Raw genomic sequence first — 22,525 nt, 5'->3', positions numbered from 1 at the left:
GGCGGGGCCATGGGGCCGTGCGTGTGACCGAGGGGAGGCGGGGGAATGCTGCTACCTGTATGGGTTGCAGGGGACGTGGGGGACCCGGTACCGGTTGCAGGAGACTTGGGGGCAGCAGGTACTGGTTGCAGGGGATGTGGGAGAGGTACCAGTTGCAGGAGCCAACGGAGGCGCCAATATCGGTTGCAGGAGCCGAGAGCGGGTGCCGGAACCGGTTGCAGGTGCCAGGGCGCGGCGGTACCGGTACCGGTTGCAGGGGCTGAAGAGGGGTGCCAGTACTGGTACCAGTTGCCGAAGATGTGGGGGAGTCTGTAGTGGTTGCTGGGCCCGTGGGGAGACCTCAGTGCTCTCTACAGCTGCTAGAAGGAGGTTGTAGCGAGGTGAGGGCTGGTCTTTTCTCCCAAGCATCGAGTGATAAAACAAGAGGAAACGGCCTCAAGTTGCTTCAGGGGAGGTTTAGATTGGGTATTAGGGAAAAAATCATGGAAAGAGTTCACAGCCACTGGAACAGCTGCGCATGGAAGTAGTTGAGTCATCATTCCTGGAAGTGTTTAAAAGACAGGTGGATGAGGTGCTCGAGGCTATGGTTTAGTACTGGACAGGTGCGGTTAAACTCGGTGACCTTTGTGGATTAGACATTAGGAGGAAATTCTTCAGATTGAGGGTGGGGAGGCACTGGCACAGGTGGCCCAGAGAAGCTGTGGCTGTCCCATCCCTGGAGGTGTTCAAGGCCAGGTTGGATGGGGCTTGGAGCAACCCGATCCAGTGGGAGGTGTCCCTGCCCATGGCAGGAGGTGGAACTGAGTGGGGTCTGAGGTCTCTCCCAACCCAAACCGCTGTGGGATGTGGAGCCCGGTCTTCCGGCGGACAGTGTCGCCATCCACCAGGGGGCGCTCGTGGCGGCCCCGCCCACCCGCCCTTCCTCCAATCGCGCGCCTCCCCGCGTTGCTCAGCGACGCAGCGCGTCACGGGCGTGGCCATCACGGCGGCGGTGCTGAGACCCGAGGGCTGGGGGGAAGGCTCGGCCCATGCTGAAGAGGGGCCCGGCGGGAGCGTCCGGAGGAAAACGGTCGGAATAAGGGTTTTTTTGTTTTGCTATGGCGCTAGTCGGAATTAGCAGGATAGGAGGTCTGACAGAAAAAGCAAGCTTGACCCTGTAGCTTGAGAACCAGGAGAGGGAGGGGGCAGACAGTGTGCCCTCGAAGCCCAGAAAGCCAACCGTATCCTGGGCTGCAGAACTGTGACCAGCAGGGTCAGGGAGGGGATTCTGCCTCTCTGCTCCGCTCTCCTGAGACCCCACCTGGAGCCCTGCATCCAGCTCTGGAGTCCTCAGCACAGGGAGGACATGGGTCTGTCCAGAGGAGACCACGAAAATTTTCAGAGAGAAAAAATTTTGAGAGAGTTGGGGTTGTTCAGCCTGGAGAAGAGAAGGCTCTGTGGAGACCTTCGAGCAGCTTCCAGTACTGAAAGGGGCTACAGGAAAGCTGCGGAGGGGCTTTTTATCAGGGAGTGTGGGGATAGCACGATGGAAAATTTAGTTTAGATACTAGAAGAAATGTTTTCCTATGGGCATTGTAACCACTGGCCCAGGCTGCCCAGAGAAGTGGTGGCTGCCCCATCTCTGGAGGTGTTCAAGGCCAGGTTGGATGGGCCTTTGAGCAACCTGATCCAGTGGAAGGTGTCCCTGCGCATGGCAGAGAGGTTGGAACTGGGTGGTCTTTAAGGTGCCTTCCAATCCAAACTGTTTTATGACAGAGAGATGTTACAGAACATGTTCTAGCTTTTCAAATAGAGGTGAAGCTCGACTCAATCGCTTCACTCAGTGTGAGTAGACACATGTTCAAATACATTCATTTTCTTACCCTTAGAGACTGTCAATGTGCAGGAGTGAACAGTGAGTTCATATCAAGACAATGCACCAGCCCACAGGTCTTTTTGAAGCAGCTTTTAGCTAAGAACATCCCCACCCTACCTGCCAGATCTGGCTCCCTGCAATTTCTATCTCTTCCCAAAGATCCAGTCAGTGTTCAAACAAACCCTTTTTTTTGTCAGTAGAAGATGTGAAAGCAAAATCAACAGAGATACTCAACACCCTTTCAGAGAGCTGCAGAATTGTTTTGAATGTTAGCAGGATTGTTTGCAGCTGTGTGTCAGCTCAGAAGGGAATGATTGTGAAGGTGATAGTAGTTAATTTTCTTAATTGGTTAAATAAAAAGTTTCTGAATTATAAGTGCCCAAACAGTAAGGGGGGTTTTGAACAATTTTTTTCTGCAGTGCTTGATATAGCTGATCTATCACTGGAGCTTTTAAAAACTAAACCAATATTAAGTTTAAATCACTTCCTTCTCTTAATTGCCAGGTTAATAAAAAGATTATTTGGTGCCTGAGGCAATGATTCTTAAAAACTCTAATCTGATTCTGATATTGGTGGCTGATGTCTGTCTGTTGTTAGTAGGTGTGAATGGAGTCTCAATATCTGAAGAGATGCCTGGGAACTTGCCTGAAAAAGGGACTGGCAGAGGTTGTAGAGCATCGGCCAGCAGATCCAATAGAGTATCTAGCACATTGGATTTACAATTACAGAAGAAATTTGGATGAAGAAAAAAAGGTGGGTCTATCTTGGGCAAAAAAATCATGACAATTTAATTGATACTATTTAATCTCTCTTTTAGTCTTTAATTGATTCTGTGTTACCTCTGAAATAGAGAGTGTTGGAGAGGATTGAGCTGGAACGAGAACGTGAGGCAGCCCTGATAGAACTGGAAATGTTAAGAAAAATGAAAGAAGAAGAGCTAATGATCCAGCAGAAACTTGAAGAACAACGTCAGGTTAATAATATTTAAACAATGGTTATGTGATAAGTATATGATGTTGTGGCATCTTGTAGCTCTCTATACTGTGAGTCTAAAAGCTATGAGAATATTGAGTCAAATGATACTGAAAGGGCATTACATTATTAACATAGCAGTTATGTTTTGTGCTTCCTTTTTTATTTAAGATTCCAGTTGTGAAATGTATTTTAAGCAGTGGAGTGAGGAAGATGAACGTGGGGTGTTTTTTCTTCTAATCTGTCTTTTCTTAAACTGACTGCAGCGTCAGTTGGAAGAAGAACGTGAGGAGCTGGGAAAAGTACGTGAGGAGCCAGAACAGAAAAATGAAGAAGTTAAAATGCTGTTGCAGCAGAACGATCAAGAGGTTAGTCAGTGCTTTGAAAATACTGTTAATCAGCTGTCTTTCCCAGATGCAAGCATTAAATACGCAACACAAGGCAGAAGCCGGCAGGTATTGAACTAACACATAATTTAAAAAAAAATAACTAAAAATGGGGCAAGAACGTCTTAACACCTTGTTCCCAGTCTGGGTTTTATACTCAAGTTTTGGTCTGTTCTAGTAGGTTTATTTAGTTTATATTCAGAATAGAGTGTAAATTCATTGCAAAATTTAGCGTAAAGTCAGCTTAGTTGATGTTTTCACATTCCTTGATGATATTTATGAGAAAGTATTATAACTTAAGAATTTCTAATTTAAGTGTCTAAGCAGTAACATTTTGCATTGTGTCAGCTCAAAGTCCATTTGCTGTACTAGGAAAAAGAACTTTGGTTTGGAATTGGGATGCCTTTGGATTCAGAGATCCTCCTGGTCCACAGGAGTTTATACTAACAGAAAAGTATTTACAGATATCCCTGTAAATGTATGTTCTTTTGATGCTATTTCAGTAAAAACATGCACTGGTAATTGGCATGTTTACTTCAATAAAGCTTTTAAATGTGAATATCTCTTAAATCTACCTGGAGCACGTAATATTTTAGATATATATATATATATATGTGTGTTTCTAGAGCGCTCTTAAAATCCTGACAGAACATAATTCTAGACAGATGGCAGTGTGAAAGTAATAAGAAAAATTAATAAATAAAAATCTAAACCAAAATTCCTGCTATTTTAAAAACATTGATAAAAATAGTCTTAACAAGCATACAAAGACCGTATTCACATACTAAGACATCTAAGGTACACATCTAAAGTATTCTCTTTATATTAATGCATAATGTCATTTTAACTCATCTGAAATATTCTCTATAGGTTAGTATTCATGACATGAAATACTTTTAACTGAAAACTAGTTGTCATTACCACAGGAAAATGAAGAGACAACAGCTGAACTTGCAGATAGGCCTGAAACACCTACTTTGACCAGAGTTGAGGAGCAGGATGATAATGGACTGACTGAGGTAAGTGTTTAGAAAGAACAGGAAGATTACAAATGTTTGTTAAATTTGTTTAATTACAAATTAAACAAATGTTTAATTGTTACAGATTTGCTTTTCTGTGCTGACATACCAAAGCTTAAAACTGTTACACTTAAGACTATGCTGATTCTCTTCTGTGGTTTTACAGGATGGTATTTTGGACATAACCTCCAAACTTCCCATAGTCTTTTCTCTGGTAGAAGTTAAGCCTTTCTAAAAGACTCTGTGGTGTTGGCTGACTAAATCCTCAATATTTAAAAAACCTTTTGTATTCAGATATGTTACAAATGAAAGTGTGAATATTCTCAGAGAGGAGGTGGCCTTCCTTTGCTATGTGAACAGATAATCATATACAACACGTACCAATTCACAAAAGACGATTCACTTTTAAATGATTGAAGTTATTTATTTTTTTCTGGTTAGTGTGAAGTCTATTTTTGATGCAGCAGGATGCAATCTTGTGCAGAGATGCCCAAACAAACATTTAACATATAACTTCAGATGCTAAGGAAACAGTATTTGCCAAAGCTGCTGCAGATCAGGTTGAGCCCTGCACCAACTTGAACATAATGCTTTCCATACCACAGATATGGCTCCATCTTTTGATCCTCAGGCACCTTCTATGCCCAGCTGATTTGTTTCCTTTATGAGTATTCATTGGTCATAACAGTGTTGATCTCTGTTGGACTTCTTAGAGTTAGAGTGTTCCAAGTGTTGTGGCTTGCAACTTTGATGTACTAGTTTTAGTGTATTATTATCAGAAGCCTTTTTCCTTCATAATTTTCTTGTTTAATTTCTGATATCAGTAGCTTAATTCCAGCTCATAATTTAGTTTGTGATATTAATGTGCTTTATGGTTACTTTAATAAGTGCTTGGCTTATAAATGTTCTCTACATATATTTATGAACATACTTATGACTATTCTTAGGGTCAGGTTTTCATAGCGGGTTTTTTTTTTTTTTACTGAGGTAAATCGAATGAGTTCTCAAGATCTCATATAGCCCCAATTTTTATAATTTGTTGATAGTTACATATTAAAAAGTAATCGTAAGGCTTCAGGCATATTTTATTTGTTCTTAAATAAGTGAATGGCAAAATCAGAAATGAAAATGAGTAGTCAGCTTACCTGCCTCTTCTTACAGATGCCATCTGGCAGCATTTCATGACTAAAGTTGTTTTGATTTGGATTACAATGGCCTATGGTGATATTATTTCAGTTTTTATAGTTAAGTTTGTTGAATTAAACTACAAACTAAGAACAGATTGATCAAATGAAAATGATAGACTCGTGCTACTGAAACTCTACTGCTCTCAGAATCATAAGACTTCATCCACACTGGCTGAATTTTATTAGGAGACTCCATCAGTAAACTTCATTGATTTAATTGGGTGGAAGAATATATAATTATATTGATGAATACAGACTTGCCTATCATATGGGTTTTTTTCTTTTACTTTTTTCCTCCTTTTTTACTTTTTTGAAAGTTCAGTTAATGCTGGCAACTGATAGAATTTCTTGGTTTGATTTTTTTAGATGGTAACACATCACACAGCAGAAGCAGAACAAGAAAGTTCCCAACAGATCTGAAAGCAGTAAATATATTTTCTACCTGTTACTTGGTGATCCAGAAGTGTAATATCTTGGTTTGTGTCTTTTGTATATAGAACTGTGTCCCAATTTAGCCCCAACCCCTGGTTGGCAGGTAAAGATGGATCAGATTTCGTTGTTCCTCAGCCCCGGGGAGAAGGGAAAGGGAAAAGGAAAACGAGAGAGAGACTTGTGAGTTGGAAGCTAAAACTAAAAGCTTTAATGAAACAATAGTGATAAAAGGAAAATACTATTAATAGGAAAATAATAAAAATATATACAAAATGGAGCTCCCCCATGACGATATCACCACTCATGCTCCAGGGTAGGCATGGGCAAAGTCTCAGGCTACGCTTAGTGGCAGACGAGAGCTGGGTCAGGAACTGGGTCTAGAAAATGGATTCAGGAACACACAGATCAGGATCAGATCGAATGGACAGACAAAATCCTCACAGGACATTGGCTGTTGATGAAGAGGGCTTGACCCTTGCAATCCCCTAAGCTTTCTAACAAGTATGACGTATATAGGATTGAATACTCTAGTATGTTTGAGTCACCTGTCCTGTCCGCTCCTACCTGCAGGTGCGACCCTTTTTCACCCTTTGACTTACGGCATTCCACCAGCTTGAGGATGGCCCTGGTTTCTGTAGGAATAAGTATAAATAATGGCCTTTCTGCATACCAATGCCCTCTTATTTTGGTGATAACTATAAATATTAAGCATTATCACTTCTAGAGACAGGTGCTGTCTGGAAAACGTGTTGACTTTCACAAAATGTAGTTACTTAGAAGAGACTTAGCTGAATGGAGAATTGGTTTTGCTTAATTCTGGCGTGTGATGCTTCTTTTTTGTTTTTAAACCACTGCAGCTATCATGGCTGACTCTGAAGAAGAAAACTGCAGTTGCAGTGAAAGCAGTAAATATATATTCTACTTATTGCCCATTGATTCTTGAAGCGTAACTGCGACGTAGGTGTAATTAATTTGTCAAGGTTATTTTGGAGTAGAAGCTACAATATGATAATTTGAATCAATATTAAAGAATAAAAGATGATTGAAAAAGGATTTTCTGAGAATTTGAATGGTTTCTAATAGAAAGAGGGAATGCTTTGCAGATTAGAAGATGGAGAGAGAGTTCTGCATGTTGAACTAGATGCAAAAATCAAATCAGACGTTTGTCCAGTTTACCTGGAAGAGGTAATTTGAGCTCTATGTGACTCAGTAGACTGATGTACTAGAAGATCTTGTCTATCTTAGAAGTCATGATGTATTTTTTGTAACGGTATGTGTTGCCTCTAGGCTTTATAATTTCTGGTTATTGTGTGATTTTAGATGACCTGTGAGTGTCTGCACATCAGTTTTGATTTATCAAGGCTTAAAATAATGTCTTCTGCATTTTTCTTGAATTTGCAAGTCAATAAACTTACATCTTTGTTGTCTTTATTAAATACCATTATTCTCAAAGCTTCACTTCTAAAAAAATTTTTAAAAATGTTTAGCTTTATCTATATTTGTTTATAAAAATAAGTTTTATAATCCTTAAAGATTACATTAGTTTTTAGAAGAAAAAAATTCCATAAGCACGGATATTTTGGTACAGGTTGTGAAGAATGTTCTGTGTCTCTTCATTATAAATCGAAAAGACAGCAGCATTAAGAAACCTTAGGCTTCTTGGCTAAAAGATGTCTTTGCATCTTGGTGTCTCTTGATAGTACAGATTAGTTGGACATTCAACATTAAGTTATCATTGATTTTGTATAATGAAATTGCTCTTCATTACAAATTCAGTGCATGGTTAATGCATTCACTGCGTTCTTCAGTTTTGGGATGAAGGAGATTTTTGGGATAATTTCACTTTAATTTGTTTATATTTATAGCTTGCTTTAAGGGTTTTGCTATCTTTGCCAACCTGTTAAAAATATCTAGAGACCCAATAAGTGAAGGTCCATCGTGTAAAAAATAGTTTTCTACTCTAAATAACTTGTTCTGTTCATGGAACTCGTACTAAGTATAACCCTATCAGTTTTTAAAAAGGTAAGCGCTGTTGATTTCTAGTATACTAATATATTATTTTTCCCTTAAAATAATATAGTACGTTCATTAGAAAAATCCTGTTGCCCTCTGTATTGCCTTTTTTCTTTTTGGACACTCTTAATTGGCTTCTCTTACATGAATATCCTTAAAATCAAAAGAGAAAAATGTCTCTTTCCAGGTATAAATACTTAGGAATGTTTGAGTAACTTTGTTCCACTGAAAAATGGAGCTACTTTTGTGATCAGGTAGTCAGACTTTGCTGTCAACACGTGTTCTGCATTGGTATAGATTTGCAATTTCTATGAGTCAAAAATCTTTTCTATGGGACAAATATATTGTTATGGTTGATATTCCAGTAAGGACAGTTTATGATTATATTTATTAGTAACAGTTAAAATAGTATCATTTTAAGGCTGCATTTAAAGATACTATGGTTCTAATTACGCCTATAAACACTGTTTGCATAGCAATTTCTTGTGTCGGTCTCAAAGGGGTGGAGTAACTGGATCAATGGATGACGGTTTCTCTTTTGAGCCAGTGTGTATAACCCAATCCTGTTATTTAGATTAAAATTCTTAAAAACTGGTAACTTGTGTCCGTTTACATTTTATGTCCAGTCATGTCAACTATGAAAATTTCAGCCTTAAAACTGGCTTCATATTTAATTAGGAAATACGTTCAAGTTATAAGGTAGTATTTTAAAACATACTAGTAAATAATTTTAAGTACTTAGGACACGTGGATTTCTTTTTTTATGTTTTCATAACATTTGCATCTTTCTTTGTTACATGTGTGTCCACTAGAGTGCATCCTAAATAAACAAACTGGTGGCTCCATCAGTTACAACCCATGAAAACTACAGCTTTTCTTTGTCATTTTGCTTCAGCTTATTTTGAACTGTGCCTTTTATTTGTGATCCTGCAGTTGCATTCCTCATTCTCTCTCTCTCTAGACAGGAATTGAATTTCTGGATGAAAACTTTTGTCAGAAACTTGCTTGGCAAGGGTTAAAATAAAATGGTAGATTCCAGTTTTCTTATTCCTTTGCTGTTATGTTATGTACAGAAGACATGTTGCTCAACTGTTATTTGTAGAAATTCCCATTTTTTTCAGGATTTGCTGTGTGTAGACCTGGTGCACTGATCACCTTTTACGGTTTTATAGGCATTCTTATGTTGTCTAAGAGGGTAAACATTTCTTGGCTCAGTGCTTTCTTAAGGTGCAAAGTGGCCTATAGGTAACTTGGAAATGTAGTTCACAACAAAGGTGACTTCTGCTTGTGTGTCTAAGCCTGGAGGGGAATTCAGGCAAATTAAAATCATCTTTGCCTTCTCCTTCTGAACTTTAATCTCCTTCGGAGTATAGCAAGCCAGAGCCTGGAACAGGAAGAGAAGAGAGGAGGAGATTCTATCTTGTTGTTACTACATGTGGTGTGTTTTCAGAAGTGTTGATACAGTTTAACCTCTGCATAAAATCTAAAGTTGTATATTGACAAAAAAAATAAAAAAAAAGACAATTGCCTGATGTAACTTCAACTACAGCTTACATTCCCTTTGAATACAGTTTTGTGGAATGAAGAAGAAGGAATTCAGAGACAGATGATGGAAAATGCTGGTGAAAATAAGATGCTAAATACTGACAGAAGATTTATGTAATTGTCATTTTTTCCTTCCTTTGGAATAGGAGCTGCCTCGTTTAGGCTGTTACCAGACCCCACATACAGATCCTCCAGAGAATGTGCTGATAGTAACGTGCCCATTCACAGCTGTTCTCATTCCAGCAATACTGAAGGATAAGAGTGAAAGCAGATATGAAGCCCAGAATAGGTCAAAAAGAATCAGATTAACTATCAGTCTGCTCACAAAGATGGAAACTCAGCTCTGTGATGTGAGAAACTTTCCTCCTACAAGGGGAAATACATGTTGCAGCAAGCAAGTTTTAATGTTTTAGCGGAATAGGTTTATTAAGTTTGCAATCCTCTTTCTTATGATCGATGATTTTCCTTCATAGTCCAAAGGAACTTGTTTATCTTTTTGTTAGCAAAAGCTCTATACAGTAATTTGTTAATGGTAATGAGAGATGGATGAATTAGTCTGGATTAAATGTAAAATTGAATTTCTCAGAATTTTTCTAACATAGTTTACTTACACTTGAAGCCACCTGTTGACTGCTTTACTTCTCTGAAGTTTTTCTTGTACTTATGTGAGATTAAAAAAAAAAAAAGTGTTTTTTGACTACAGCTAGAAAAGAGGATCTAAACCTGATATTTGCTGACAAGGGCCGAGCTACATTTTAAAGTGCCTTACCAGCGCATATTTAGTTTGTTTTGGTTTGGTTTTTTTTTTTACTTTTGTTTGATTTTTGGCATTGCTGTTATAAACCCTTGTGCAGTCTTTGTGCTTTATACTCATGTATTTGTTTAAATTCATATGATTGAAGCATCTATACAATTAGAAACATTTATGTAGGTATTATTGGTCTAGTAGTTGTGGAAGAAAGGCAAGGTAGAGGAATGTGCCATTTAATCAAGCTGTCGCAGTGTAGCAAACTTTTTAAGAAGCAGAAGACTGATTCACAGAATTTGAGAACTCTCAGATGCAAGATGCTGTGGGTCTTACCTGCTAACCTGCATCTCACAGAATCATTGTCATAAATCCAAATCAGTGTTTGATTTCAATGACAGCAATTCTTATTTCTCATCTATATTGCTATTTTTAATTTGAAATAAGTTACTCTAGAAGATGCTATGTCATGAAAAACCTATGTTCACTAGGGCTTGTGTGGAGACAATAAGTGCTTCTGCTTTATCTTCAGTTGTAGGGCACCTAAAATCAATGGCCATTTCTTTAGGTTAGTCTTTTGACTATATGGACATGAGTTAATTGAGGAGGTAAAAACCCAAAGTGATTAAACCATTTTATTATTAATACCAAGCATGTTTGTATCATTGCCCAAAAGTAAATGCACACAAGAATGGCCAAGTCATGTAGTAAGCAGAAAAGGTTGCCATTTGCTTCTCGTTGGTGGATCTTATTCAAGGTATCTGTTACGAAGGCTGTATTGGCGTCTCTATACTGACGCACAATTACTTATTTCACCAAAAATTAAAACTCTTCATCATTTTGCATCTGCATGATTTAAAATATACTTTAAATGATGATGTGAAGCTTGGGTTTGATTCAGGAAAAAACTTATTTTTAGAAATATTGTACTGAAGTTATCTGAATAACCTTACCCGCTCTGACGAGTGTTTAGAAGGTTTAGGAGTCTTTTAACAAAATCTCCAAGATAGTTTGCTACTCTCTGCATGTAGTCATTGATGGATTTCAACAGAAGTTGCTATTGTAAATGATTTTTTTTTTCCATAATTTTGGAAAAGGAAGTGTGAAGAATACATTATTTTAGTCTGATGCAAGAACAAGGTGGTGCTTGTATTTAGCAAATTGTTTTCTGGACAAAAGAAATTATTTCGCTCAGTGGTTCCTCTATAATTTAGATATAGTCTAGCAGATTCCAGATAAAGAAATCAGCTTTTTCTGAGGGAGGAGGAGTAAGTGTGTCTGAACTTGATCTTGGTTAGTCTGTTTTTCTTAATGAACTGAATCATATTTTCAGCTCTATTATAGAGCTGATTGTTTTGTTTCAAAAAAAAAAAAATTGAAGCAAAGCATTTTTTTTTTTTTGTCGATTAAGGAAGTTATCTTCCAAGGTCTCAATTTTGTTCTCATTGAAATTGCTGTGATTGAAATCCTAAGAGGACTGAGCTCTTTAGTAGCATGAGCCTGAGTTCTACCTCTGAGAAGCCATCTGCTGTCTATAAAACTCTTAACATACTTAGAATTAAAACAGAGAACTGGTTGATTCAAACTACATGTAGGGAAAGATACCGCAGAAATAAAGAGAAATCAGTTGCTGCAAGGTGGGTGGGAGAGAGGAACGTTCAGATAATAAATCATTCCCAGTGCAGCAAAGGGGCAGCACAGCTTCCCTTTGCTCAGTTTCAAGTCACATTCCTGGGAGTGTGTTGGGCTTCTCCAATCATTCTGCTGCATTTCTACTCCACCTCCTGAAAGTACTTTCTTCCAGAAATGACTGGCTGCATGCAGACACACCTGTATTTGGTTCATTATTATCTTAAGCAATTGCGGTTTTGCCACTGATGTGTTTAGTAGATAAGTTTAAAAAATGCTATTTATTTAGCTGATAATTGTAACCCTGAAAATAGGATCTGTTGTTTGTTTCATTGTAAACCCAGCTGCACTGAAAAGTTACCCTTAGGCACTGACAGCTGAAAATTTCTAGGGCTGAGGCTGCTGTGAAGTTCTGAGACAGCTGTTCTTCAACATTTTTTCAGTAGGCATGCATATCGAAGAGGAGCCTATAGAAAAAATGCACCACTGTTTTTGTTTCTCCCTTGGGCTTGAGTTAAGTATTATCGTATCTGCTTGTATTTTAAAACTATTTAGACTGGTTTCTCAGCAAGAACTATGACCAGTCATTCCCCTGAAACTTTATTTATTGTCTTAGCTCAATCAATCATGTTTTTATAGAAGCTAATATCCTAATATCCCCCCTCTACTTCTCTCCCCATCTACTCCACTCTTGTGAGACCCTACCTGGAGTAGTGTGTCCAGTTCTGGAGTCTCTGACATAAGGGTATGAAACTGTTGGAACACGTTCAGAAGAGGGCCATGAAGATGCTCAGAGGGCTGGAGCACCTCTGCTATAAGGACAGGCTGAAAGAGTTTTGGCTGTTCAGCCTGTTGAAGAGAAGGCTCCAGGAAGACCTTGTAGTAGCCTTCCAGTATCTGAAGGGGGCTACAGGAGAGCTGGGGAGGGACATTTTATGAGGGCTTCTAGAGATAGAATGAGGGGCAACGGCTTTAATTTGGAAGGGGGGAGATTTAGATTAGACATTAGGAAGAAATTCTTCACAATGAGGGTGGTGAGGCACCAGCACAAGGAGTCGTGGCTGCCCCGTCCCTGGAGGTGTTCAAGGCCAGGTTGGATGGGGCTTTGAGCAACCTGATCCTGTGGGAGGAGTCCCTGCCCATGGGAATTGGAACTGGGTGGGCTTTAAGGCCCCTTCCAACCCAAACCATTCTATGATTAATATGTTTAGGATAAATGTTTCCACTGCTGTTCAGGCATAGGCTACTGTTAATTCAAATATATATTCCCCTTATCCTAATGTGACTTTTCCAGCTTTTTTTTTTCTTTTTCTAAGCTATCGTTTGGAAACTCAGCACAATTACATGAAGTGTGAATCTGTCTTAGAATTTGCCAAAGCTTTGGCACAAAAAATTAGGAGAATGTAGTCGGATCCATATGTTTCTATATAGTTGGCCTGACTCTTTATGTAGAGTACTGTAAAAGCAGGTTGCTTTTTTTTTTTTTTCCTGCAGTTTCTTCAAATGTCCCTCCAGCAGCTACAAGTGTCTCACTATTCTGTGACTACGAAAAGTTGTCACTAATATGTGTGATCACCTCATGCAGGTGGGAGCAATACTCCAATGTTCCATTTCACACTTTTTTAAATCAAAGGACCATCTAACCTTTATAAAAGATCTATTGACTATTCTGTACTTTGCTTTGTTTGTTAGGATACGTAAATTCCTAGTATCAAGTAAAGTAAAATTACATTGCTTACAGTATATCATTGTTATATATGCTTTAAAAACAAAACCTGCAGCTTTGAATAGGTTCAAATATTTGAATTCAAATTCAGGAAATGATTTTTGTTTTCCAGTTTTCTCTCTGTAGTGAATATTTTAGTTTCTGAGGAGATCAGGTCTGTGCTTACTGAACTTACTAGCAGGGTTGCCACTTGAGTCCTGGCAAAACAGTTGTGCCAGCTGTCTGGGAATATCTGTATGTGTCTTAAAAATAATTACACATTAAAATAACTTTGCTGGCCTTGCAAAAGACTAAGTAAGACTAAGTCTAAAGACTTACAGAATTCTGGTGATGAATTATGTGGTACTGCAGAGGTGAAAAAGTAAGAAAATATAACTAATTTCCCCAAATTTTCAAACGCTTCATCCTCTGCTGCTGTTGGGATGCTAAGCCGCTGGTAGCAGTTGGGGAGTGTAGATTCACCGTTAATTTTCTCATTAGCCAAGATTTTTAAAGATGCAGAAAAGAGGAGTTGGTTTATGATGAATACCAATTTCAGGACTAATTTTCAAAAGCAGGAAATATATTCTTTCACTTCTATGTGAAAGGCACTGTCTATGCCTTCCAGTATGTATGAGTCAATTACTTTTAAGAGTGATAGGTATAGTTGATAGGTTTTGGTTATGGCAGGTCTGCTCTGTTTTCTGACTGACTTCTTAGCTGACTGTTGAGGCCTAAGGCAACACTGGGGTTTAAGTATTATCAACATGGATTGTGAACGTAAGGGAGGAGCAGGAGCAGAAGCCCTATAAGCTGCAACCGCAAAACCAGGAAACAGTCCTCAGCCTAGGAAACTGAATCAGTGATTAGTATGGATTTAGGAAATTAAGGCACTTCTTAAATCCATTAATAGGAAAACATGGAAGAGGGAAAAAGAACCAGGGGATGAGAAAATATTGGAGTGGAAGAAGAGAGAGGTACACCCTAAAAGTAGCTCTTGCACATGTTTAGCTATGAGCCACTACTTGTGAGTACCCTATATATGCAGGTATGGTAGGGTTTAGAATGGTAAAGAGAAGAGTTGATAGTTCTGTCCTTCTTCCCTGCCTCGCAAAGCTGCAGGCTTCAGTTTCCCTTTGCAGGACTAAAACTGGGTCTGCTTCCTTGAGAAGATCTAGCATTGCTGGTTCATTCCCTGGAGTGCTGTGATTTTTATAAAGAGCACAACTTGGATACTCTGCATTGCAGAAATGAAGAAATTATTGATCTTAATCCTTACGGATCAAATTTTTACTTTTATAGTGGTAATTCCCATTGCAAACACTGACACCAGATCATATTCAGCAGGGTTTTTTGTTAGTTTTTGCATGTTTCAGTACAACGAGTAAGGTGTGATGTTCTTAGTCTTGACATTTCTCTTTGCTAAAAGCGTTCTTGTTGCTAAAGACCAAAATGAGACCATTACACCTCATGTCCCGCTTTAGTTCTTAGCTAGACTGAATGCTGTTTCGAAGAAAGGTAAAAAATTGCCCTCATGGAAAAGCCAAAGTTGTTATACATCAACTTCTAGCAGAAGTGGTGAGGTTGGTTTAGCGTTCTCTAGTGGTTCTCTCTTTTCCAGCAGTAGGCTGTCAATCACAAAGAACGTGGGGAATAAGAAACCACAAATCTTTATTACTAATAATTTTGCAAGGATTCTTTTCTTTCTATTTTTAAACTTTAATAATCCTGCATGTGACTTTTAAAAATTCCTTTTTAAAAGGATGTTACTTGCATTTCACTCTCATGATAAGCATTCTATTGGAAAAACAATGGCATAGATAACCTGACTTAGTTGTCCGTTTAGCCCAGTCTATATACAGTCTTTATACCAATAAATGTAGCAAACTCCACAATCCTGTCTTGGAAGTTTAGAGCCTAATTATTCTAAGGACCTCCATCTATCTCATTTCAAGATATTGTTGCAATTAGGTGCTTTTAATATCCTGTGATGTCAAAAGACTTATTGAGAGGTGGGGAAAGTAATAAGAAAAATTCCTTATGCCATAGAAAAAGTATGTGGACAAATATATATCTACATTTATGCATATGAAACAGATGTTTGCAGAGACCTCTTACCCTTATTCTTGCTAGTTGGTTATGAATCAATTCTTAGCATAATTTTAGTAACTTTTAGAAAATAAAGGTAAAACAAAGATAGTGGGATGGGGGCAGAGTGAAATCCTGCACTGCGCATCTTGTCAGGTTTTGCTGACATTCCTCAGAATTTCCTCTGAATGGAAAGTTTCAAAAGTAATTAAAATCACTGCAAGGCAGCATTTCTGGAATGCTGTGTAAGATGTCAATACCGTGCTGTAAAAGATGTTGGACTCTTACTTGCCTTACCTTAACAACTGAAATTTATCTATTTACAAGTCCGGAAAAAATGTCCGTAAACCTGAGATCTGCTGGTGAGATGGAAATTTTCCATTCCACATTCCGTCTGTGAATGGCAATCTGTAGAATTGTTTGTGTGTTCTGGTGACTGTAAGCATTTTTGTCTAGTCCATCTGGTTGATGCTACATATCCATCCTCTGTTATCTAATGTCCCCTGTTAGATACCTAAGAATATTTTTGGCTGTGTCTTATTTCAGGCTTGGTTATCTAGAACTGCTAAATGACTGGTTGCAGTGAAATCTTTCAGACGTAGATGAAAAATAACGATGTTTACTGTTTGCTAATATATTTGCCCAGGTGAAGTATGTGATATTGCTACTTGAATGGCAGCCTTCCCTTGTCTGAACCAACAAGGTTGGGTTGGGGGACTTCTGAAAGATGGGACCAATCGGATTAATTATTAGAGTCAGCAGTTTCCTGCAGCTGTTGGTGCACCAGTGTTTGAGCTCTGTAGCAATGATGGTGAGAGCGTTTCTGAAAAGGCTGTGAGTAACCCATGGATAGGAATCATGACTAAAAACATTGCTGGATGTATGTTGTATCCTTTTCTCCAGATAGCCCTATCAGCCTGATTCTGGAGATAGCAGCATTGTGCAGTCATTTTCAGTCATGCAAAATGAATGTAAAATTCTGCTGTGCATTATTTACTAGATTAGTATAGTGTGTGTAAGTAGATATGTTTGCCTGTATCAAGCAGTACAAGTATGTAAATATTTTCACTGTGAGCATAGAAGATGTACATCTGCAAATACTGGTTATTGTTTCACATACAGTATGCATATAGAGTAGACTTCTGAAGGTTTTTGATCACTAAATGTTTCAGAGAAGTAATTACTGTTCTATAATGCATGAAAGAAAAGTCTCTTCTGGCGTTATATACCTAGAAAAAGTTAAAAGTGTCTGAATTTAACCTAATGTTCTTTGTCAGGAAGCCAGAATTTACGAATTCCACAACTGTTCTTGCGGATAGGTTCCTGAAATCTGACTTCATGTACTAGAGTCAATATTTGTTTCAAAGTCCAAAGGCCACCTGTACTCTAAACATCTATGAAACACTGCAGCAAAACCTCTTAGGTAACGGCTGTTTAAATGCATCAGTCTGTTTCCTAAAGCACTGAGGAAATCCTAATGGTTTACATATACACTAATAGTGTCACAAGGCACACGAAAGCAGAAGATCCTACAGATCCCAAGCTGCTGGAAGATGGCTGCAGTTCCCTAACAGCAAGGAGAAATCATCTGTGTGTGTGTGTGTGTGTATCTGCTGTGTGGTCACAAGCCTCACAACTGAAATTAAGGGTTGTGCTTTGTGACATGTCAGATGACAACCTTTTCCCAGCCAAACCACTGACCGTAGCAACTAGAAAAAATATCTAGAGGAAACAGATAGATGCCTTTCTGTAAGGTGAAAGGGAGACCACTTGTAATTGAAGACTTTCCCATTCCTGTCCAAGGCATAATTTTAACGATGAATGGGTTAATTTATTAAATTTAGCATAAGAGACTATGAGCAAAAATGCTAAATCTGTAGGTTATGCACTGTTAGATTTGCAAACTGAAAATACTTTTTGCAATGTGAGGTGAAGATGGAATAGGGCTCTGTTCTTTCTCATCTACTCCTCATCACTTTTGGAGGACCCAGAGAATTTGTGATCCTGTCACAGTAGGGCTCCAGGTAAGGACATAACACAAACAAATGCTTGTACATTGCTCTGTAGAGCTTATAAATTAAGCAGGAAAATCTGCCAAAGACTAAAGGCAGAACTAATTATATACCAGTATGGTTTAATGCTCTTTAAATGAAGCAATAAAAACCAATCAGTGTAAGGGAAACCTTAAACTTTAACTAATTCTGCTATTTTTCCACCATTTCTGGTACTACACTGCTAATTTATTAGGATTGATTAGAAAACAGATTTTTTTTTTTTTAAATTTATCGTTATTATGCAGGAAACTGAGGTATCTATCTATAAGGTGTTAAAAATGCCTATTTTTTTAAATAGGTGTTTAGTTTAAAGAGCCTTGAGGAATTATCTTGGTGTTGAGACAAACAGATAGGAGTTTTAATAAGTGAATAAACAGAAAATTAAGTTCTATTCAGTTCTGCCTGGTGTTCCAGTTTTCAGGAAATAATGCCCCTAGTGAAATTAGTACCAAGATTCCAGCTGACTTTAATGAGTGCAGAATTTAGCCGCCTATAAGTACCTTCAATTATCTCCTAGGAAGTCAGTCAAGCTTGCTACTTCATCTATAAACCCCTGGCACATGTCATGTCATGGCATGGCTGTGAGCAACATGTGGGAGAGGAGCAAAATTAATTACTGTCTTTGATGTTTGTAATGGAAGAACCTGGAAAGACTTCTTCGGGTGTGGCTGATGGGAGATACAGCAGAGTGAAGTTCAAGTAACAGTGGAATAAGTTACCTAGAACGCACACCAAGAACTTGCTGTGAGTGGAATTGGTTTTTACTCAAAAAGGTGTAAGAAAACTCAAGAGTGGAAGAGCGGAATTGCTTATGGGAGATGCAGAGATTGCACGAGGTCCCATACTCAGGGAAGGAGTAACATGGTATAAAAGAACAAATGCTGGGTGATAAACACATATCTTAGAATATGTACTACCTCCTTTCCTTTTACAATCACAACTGTTTTTTCTGCCCTACGATATTTATTTTACCCTGAATGGTTATGGGCCAGTGAAATTCTACATCTGAAAGGCCTTGAACCCTCATTTTCAGGTAATAACAGAGAGGAGACTTTTGAAGCAAGTGGGAGTTCTGTGTTGAGTTTTTGATGTTCAAATTCCACTGCTCTGACCAGGCTTGCCATTCTTTACCATGCGAAAGAAAGAAATCCAGCTAAGCCAATGTTCTTTATGTTAACTTTAACACTAAAACAAAACATCCACCTCCCACAAACCAAAATGTACAGACTAAACCAAGTCTTTTTGCCAACACACACAAAAGCCCTCAAAGACATCCCTATGAGAATTGAATAATTTAGTGCTTATTTCCAATAGGAAAAAAGATTAACTGCAGTAACTTATTGAAAACAGTTTATATGTATTATATGAGCTATTCCTAGTAAATAGTGCAAATGAAACTAGTATTAAAGTTGTTTTCATAAATGCCTGAAAAACTGCTTTGTTTCCACGGGCATAAATTAGGTGTAAATTCCTGGCATGATTTGGTAAAGTTAGAATAAAATAGCAAGGTAAGAAACTTAAACTGTTAGCCTGTTAAACAGTTAACCTTAGTAAAATAAAGTCTTATCTGATGATAAAGTTAATAAAACAAAACAGAACTAATTAGGAAAACACTTTCCTGTGTGTTATTTGTATTCATGGAGAATTTATGTATGTTGTTAAAATCAAGTGTGTTTTGATCCTTTAATGATAATAGAATTGCTGTTTTAAGTTACTGTGAATTGTGTGCTCTCTCCAAATCAAGTCCTTATCCTTTGCATTTGAAAGTTGTGGTGAGGCAGACAAATTGAATAGCTTAAGCAACGAATTTCCCATGGCTGATTCTAGTCACCTAGACCTTCTTCAAAGTTTTTGATGCGATTTCCCTCTCCCTCAAAAGAAGTCACATAGTTACCATGGTGGTGAAACAGTATCAATGAATGAATCTAAACTTTTACTGGTTCCAGTGAGAACATGATTCTTCTGCAGCAAGTGCGGATGACCAGATCTTAGGGGTACCTGCTTTCTTCCTTGCCCTTCTGCTGTGATAGTTGGAAGTGTAAACTATTATGTCAAACTAATTTTCTCATTTCTACAGATATCATTCATCAATGTAGACTCCACTCTCAGGAGTTTACAACATAAATGGCACATCAGTAGAGACAGGTAGGGACACGTAAAAGGGAAAAAAAAATGAGGAAAGGGAAAAGTTTTAACTAAAAAGATATCAGCAAGATGAAATGAGAGAAGGCGAGTAGAGGAGAAAAGCAGATGAGGGTAGGAAGGGAGAAGGTGAGCAAGTAAAACAGTCTGGTGGGGAATACGTTATGAGAGGCCTCAGGTCAAGGCAGTTTAATGGTCATATCTGTCTAGAGAATCATCATCCTCAACCACAATCATTTTGATAAAATTCTTTTCTCAGTGTTAAATCTTGTTCACTTGATTACTTTCAGGGCTTTCTCAAGGCTGCAGTAAAGCCATGCCTTCTGACAGCTGGTAAGTGGTCTATGAATGAGAAGGGGTGTCATTTTTTAGAACTGCTATGAGTAAAAGTAGCAAAACCATGGGATGGTGCCAAATAGGAAGGCTTTCTTAGAGTTAATAGATTCACATTGCTGTTCCAGTGGTTAGGATTGACATTACAGTCAATATGAATAAACACTTGGAGCAATACAGAAGGACTGTATTAGTTTTATGTGGATTTGCACATCTTTAGCTTCATTTTAGAGCACAGCGGTCATACTAATTGAGAGGATTTTGCCATTAGGTCTGAGTGATGGTCGTAGAATATAGTCAAAAGATACTTAATAGAATGGTGGGCAATATATACAATATAAAGATATTTGCAGAGAAACCAATTTTCTTAGGGCTCAATCCCATGTGAATAAAGTTAACAGAAAAGTTGGAAGCTTATTACATTGACTGATGAATCATTATCTATAAAATGAGATAGGTAAAAACTTTGATATCAAACTTTATTTTACTATCATCCTTTCTTTCTGCATAGGCAGAAGATCTATGCCAAAGATGTGATAGTAGAGCGCTATCTTACCTTTATACAAATATTTAGCAAGTCAAATTGTCTGGGAAGAGATGCCAAATTAAATATCTTGCCTAACCCTACAGTGGTTTAGAATTGGTCACAGATGTCCTAGAAGAGAACATGCTGAGATGCTTCATGGCCATGTGTTGCTTTTGATTGTAAAAACCACAACTGGAAGCAGTTTAGATGAGGTTTTACACAAGTTATGTGAAATGCAGCTATGCAGTGTTTCTAGATTATGGTTCCCAGAGAGACTATTTTAATGAAGAGTGACCCTCCAAAGGTCTCAGTTTCTGTCCTCAAGTGGCATTAAAAACCAACAAAAAGGAAAACCAGAAGCAAGAGAGAATGGAACTCAGGCTGACAACATACAATCTTATCTGCTTTTGCTGGGGAATTCTTTGCAGAATTAGAATAAAAACTTTTAGGTGTACAAGAAGAGTTTTTGTAAGAGGTATTTCATCCATTCCCATCACCTCTTTCTGTACTTCCATAGGGAAAAAAACTTGACTTTAAGAATGAATGCTTATTACTGCTGTTACTTTACAAGTTAATATAATTTTTTGAATGTTACCCATTAACTAGGGTTAATATAATTAGTTACTCTTTGGTCTTTTATTTTATTTATAAATTCTGTTTTTCTAGGTGGTGTTAATGCGTAATTTATTCAGGCTAGGGTGGAATCTATCAGTGGAGTGATGACAGTTTACTCCGAAGAAAGCTATGCCTCATAACGTGTATCTGATTTGTGAATTCTGCATTTTTAAGTACAACTAGTGCTTTCCACTCTCTGAAATGCATTCTGTACGACAAGAAAATGTCTTTGAAATGAATGATTCCGTGTTGATGATAATTAGAGGGGCCAATGCTAAAGCACATTACTGGTGAACATTCACAGGCATTGGTTATTGTTTTCAGGAATGCAGGTGGAAAGGGAAAATTGTAATGTATTCTTACATAAACGTGTAGCAGTTCAGAAATTTGAATCCAAGGGGCTGTACGAAGTGATCTTTTAAAATAATACTGGATGAAGGGTTTGGAGTGAGCTAGGTGACTGAAGGGTTATAAGGATTTAATTTGTACCAAAATTGCAAGGGCTATAGAACAAGCACTATGTTACTCATTCCAACCTAAGTATCAGGTACACTTGGAATGATTGCAAGGGTGTGATCCAGTGTTTATGGAAGAAAAGGGAAATATATATTTTGGTAGATCTGGCCTGAGATTGGGACTAGAATGTTTTTTATAAATGGATTAAGAATAATTACACTTTTGGATAATGGTGCAGTAGTGCTGGGCATTTTCTGAATCTGCCCCATGGGTTTGTTTACTTGTGTTTTGTATACTGACTTAAAGACATGTGTACACAAATGTGCCATCTCTCTTCATACTTGTCATACCATCAGTGTATTTCAGACACGAGCCATCTGACTAGAAGAAATTTTTGGTTCCAGAACTGAGCACTGAATACTCAAATACGGCAGTTACTGTATTTCTAAGGGTTATGAAATATGAAAAGAGAATTAAAATGTTTCTGAATTAATAGAAGAGAGGACAGAGGGAAAGAAAAGCAAAGGCTGAAGAGAGAGATCTGCATAAATGAGAAGCCTTTGTCGTGCTGGATCTTATCAGATGTTTCGTCTCTCAAATGTGCACGAAGGATGAATGAAAATGGAAAAAAAAATATTTCAGGAGAGAATTCTACTTTTCAAGAGATGAAAAAAATAAAAGTAAATACAGTTACATGACGCAGAGCAAACTTCTTCCAGTCTCTTGCTAGGAAAGACACGCGTTTACTGATTTATTTATTTATTTTTTTTATCTATCCCACAACACACAGCTGGAAGCACAACATAGATCCCAGAATCAGGGG

General features: G+C 38.0%; 1 protein-coding gene across 8 annotated transcripts; it reads left to right on the top strand.

The window, feature by feature from the left end:
* Positions 1 to 7: 7 nt before the first annotated feature.
* DYDC1 (DPY30 domain containing 1) lies at positions 8 to 22,477 on the top strand. Of its 8 annotated transcripts, XM_054071389.1 has the most exons (8): positions 8 to 118; positions 2,456 to 2,608; positions 2,706 to 2,828; positions 3,094 to 3,195; positions 4,140 to 4,232; positions 5,786 to 5,844; positions 20,063 to 20,105; positions 22,059 to 22,477. In XM_054071389.1, exons 2-6 carry the CDS (start codon positions 2,462 to 2,464, stop codon positions 5,837 to 5,839), a joined length of 519 nt encoding a protein of 172 aa, XP_053927364.1. In that variant the 5' UTR covers positions 8 to 118; positions 2,456 to 2,461; the 3' UTR covers positions 5,840 to 5,844; positions 20,063 to 20,105; positions 22,059 to 22,477. The 8 variants fall into 8 exon arrangements, with proteins under 8 accessions (XP_053927364.1, XP_053927362.1, XP_053927361.1 ...); XM_054071387.1 differs by lacking the exons at positions 20,063 to 20,105; positions 22,059 to 22,477 and adding an exon at positions 6,709 to 9,105; XM_054071386.1 differs by lacking the exons at positions 20,063 to 20,105; positions 22,059 to 22,477 and adding an exon at positions 6,422 to 9,096.
* The last annotated feature ends 48 nt before the right edge of the window (positions 22,478 to 22,525 follow it).

The sequence above is a fragment of the Cuculus canorus genome, chromosome 7 (genome assembly GCF_017976375.1).
Source record: "Cuculus canorus isolate bCucCan1 chromosome 7, bCucCan1.pri, whole genome shotgun sequence".
NCBI lineage: Eukaryota > Metazoa > Chordata > Aves > Cuculiformes > Cuculidae > Cuculus > Cuculus canorus.
This window is presented reverse-complemented; position numbering and strand designations above follow the sequence as displayed.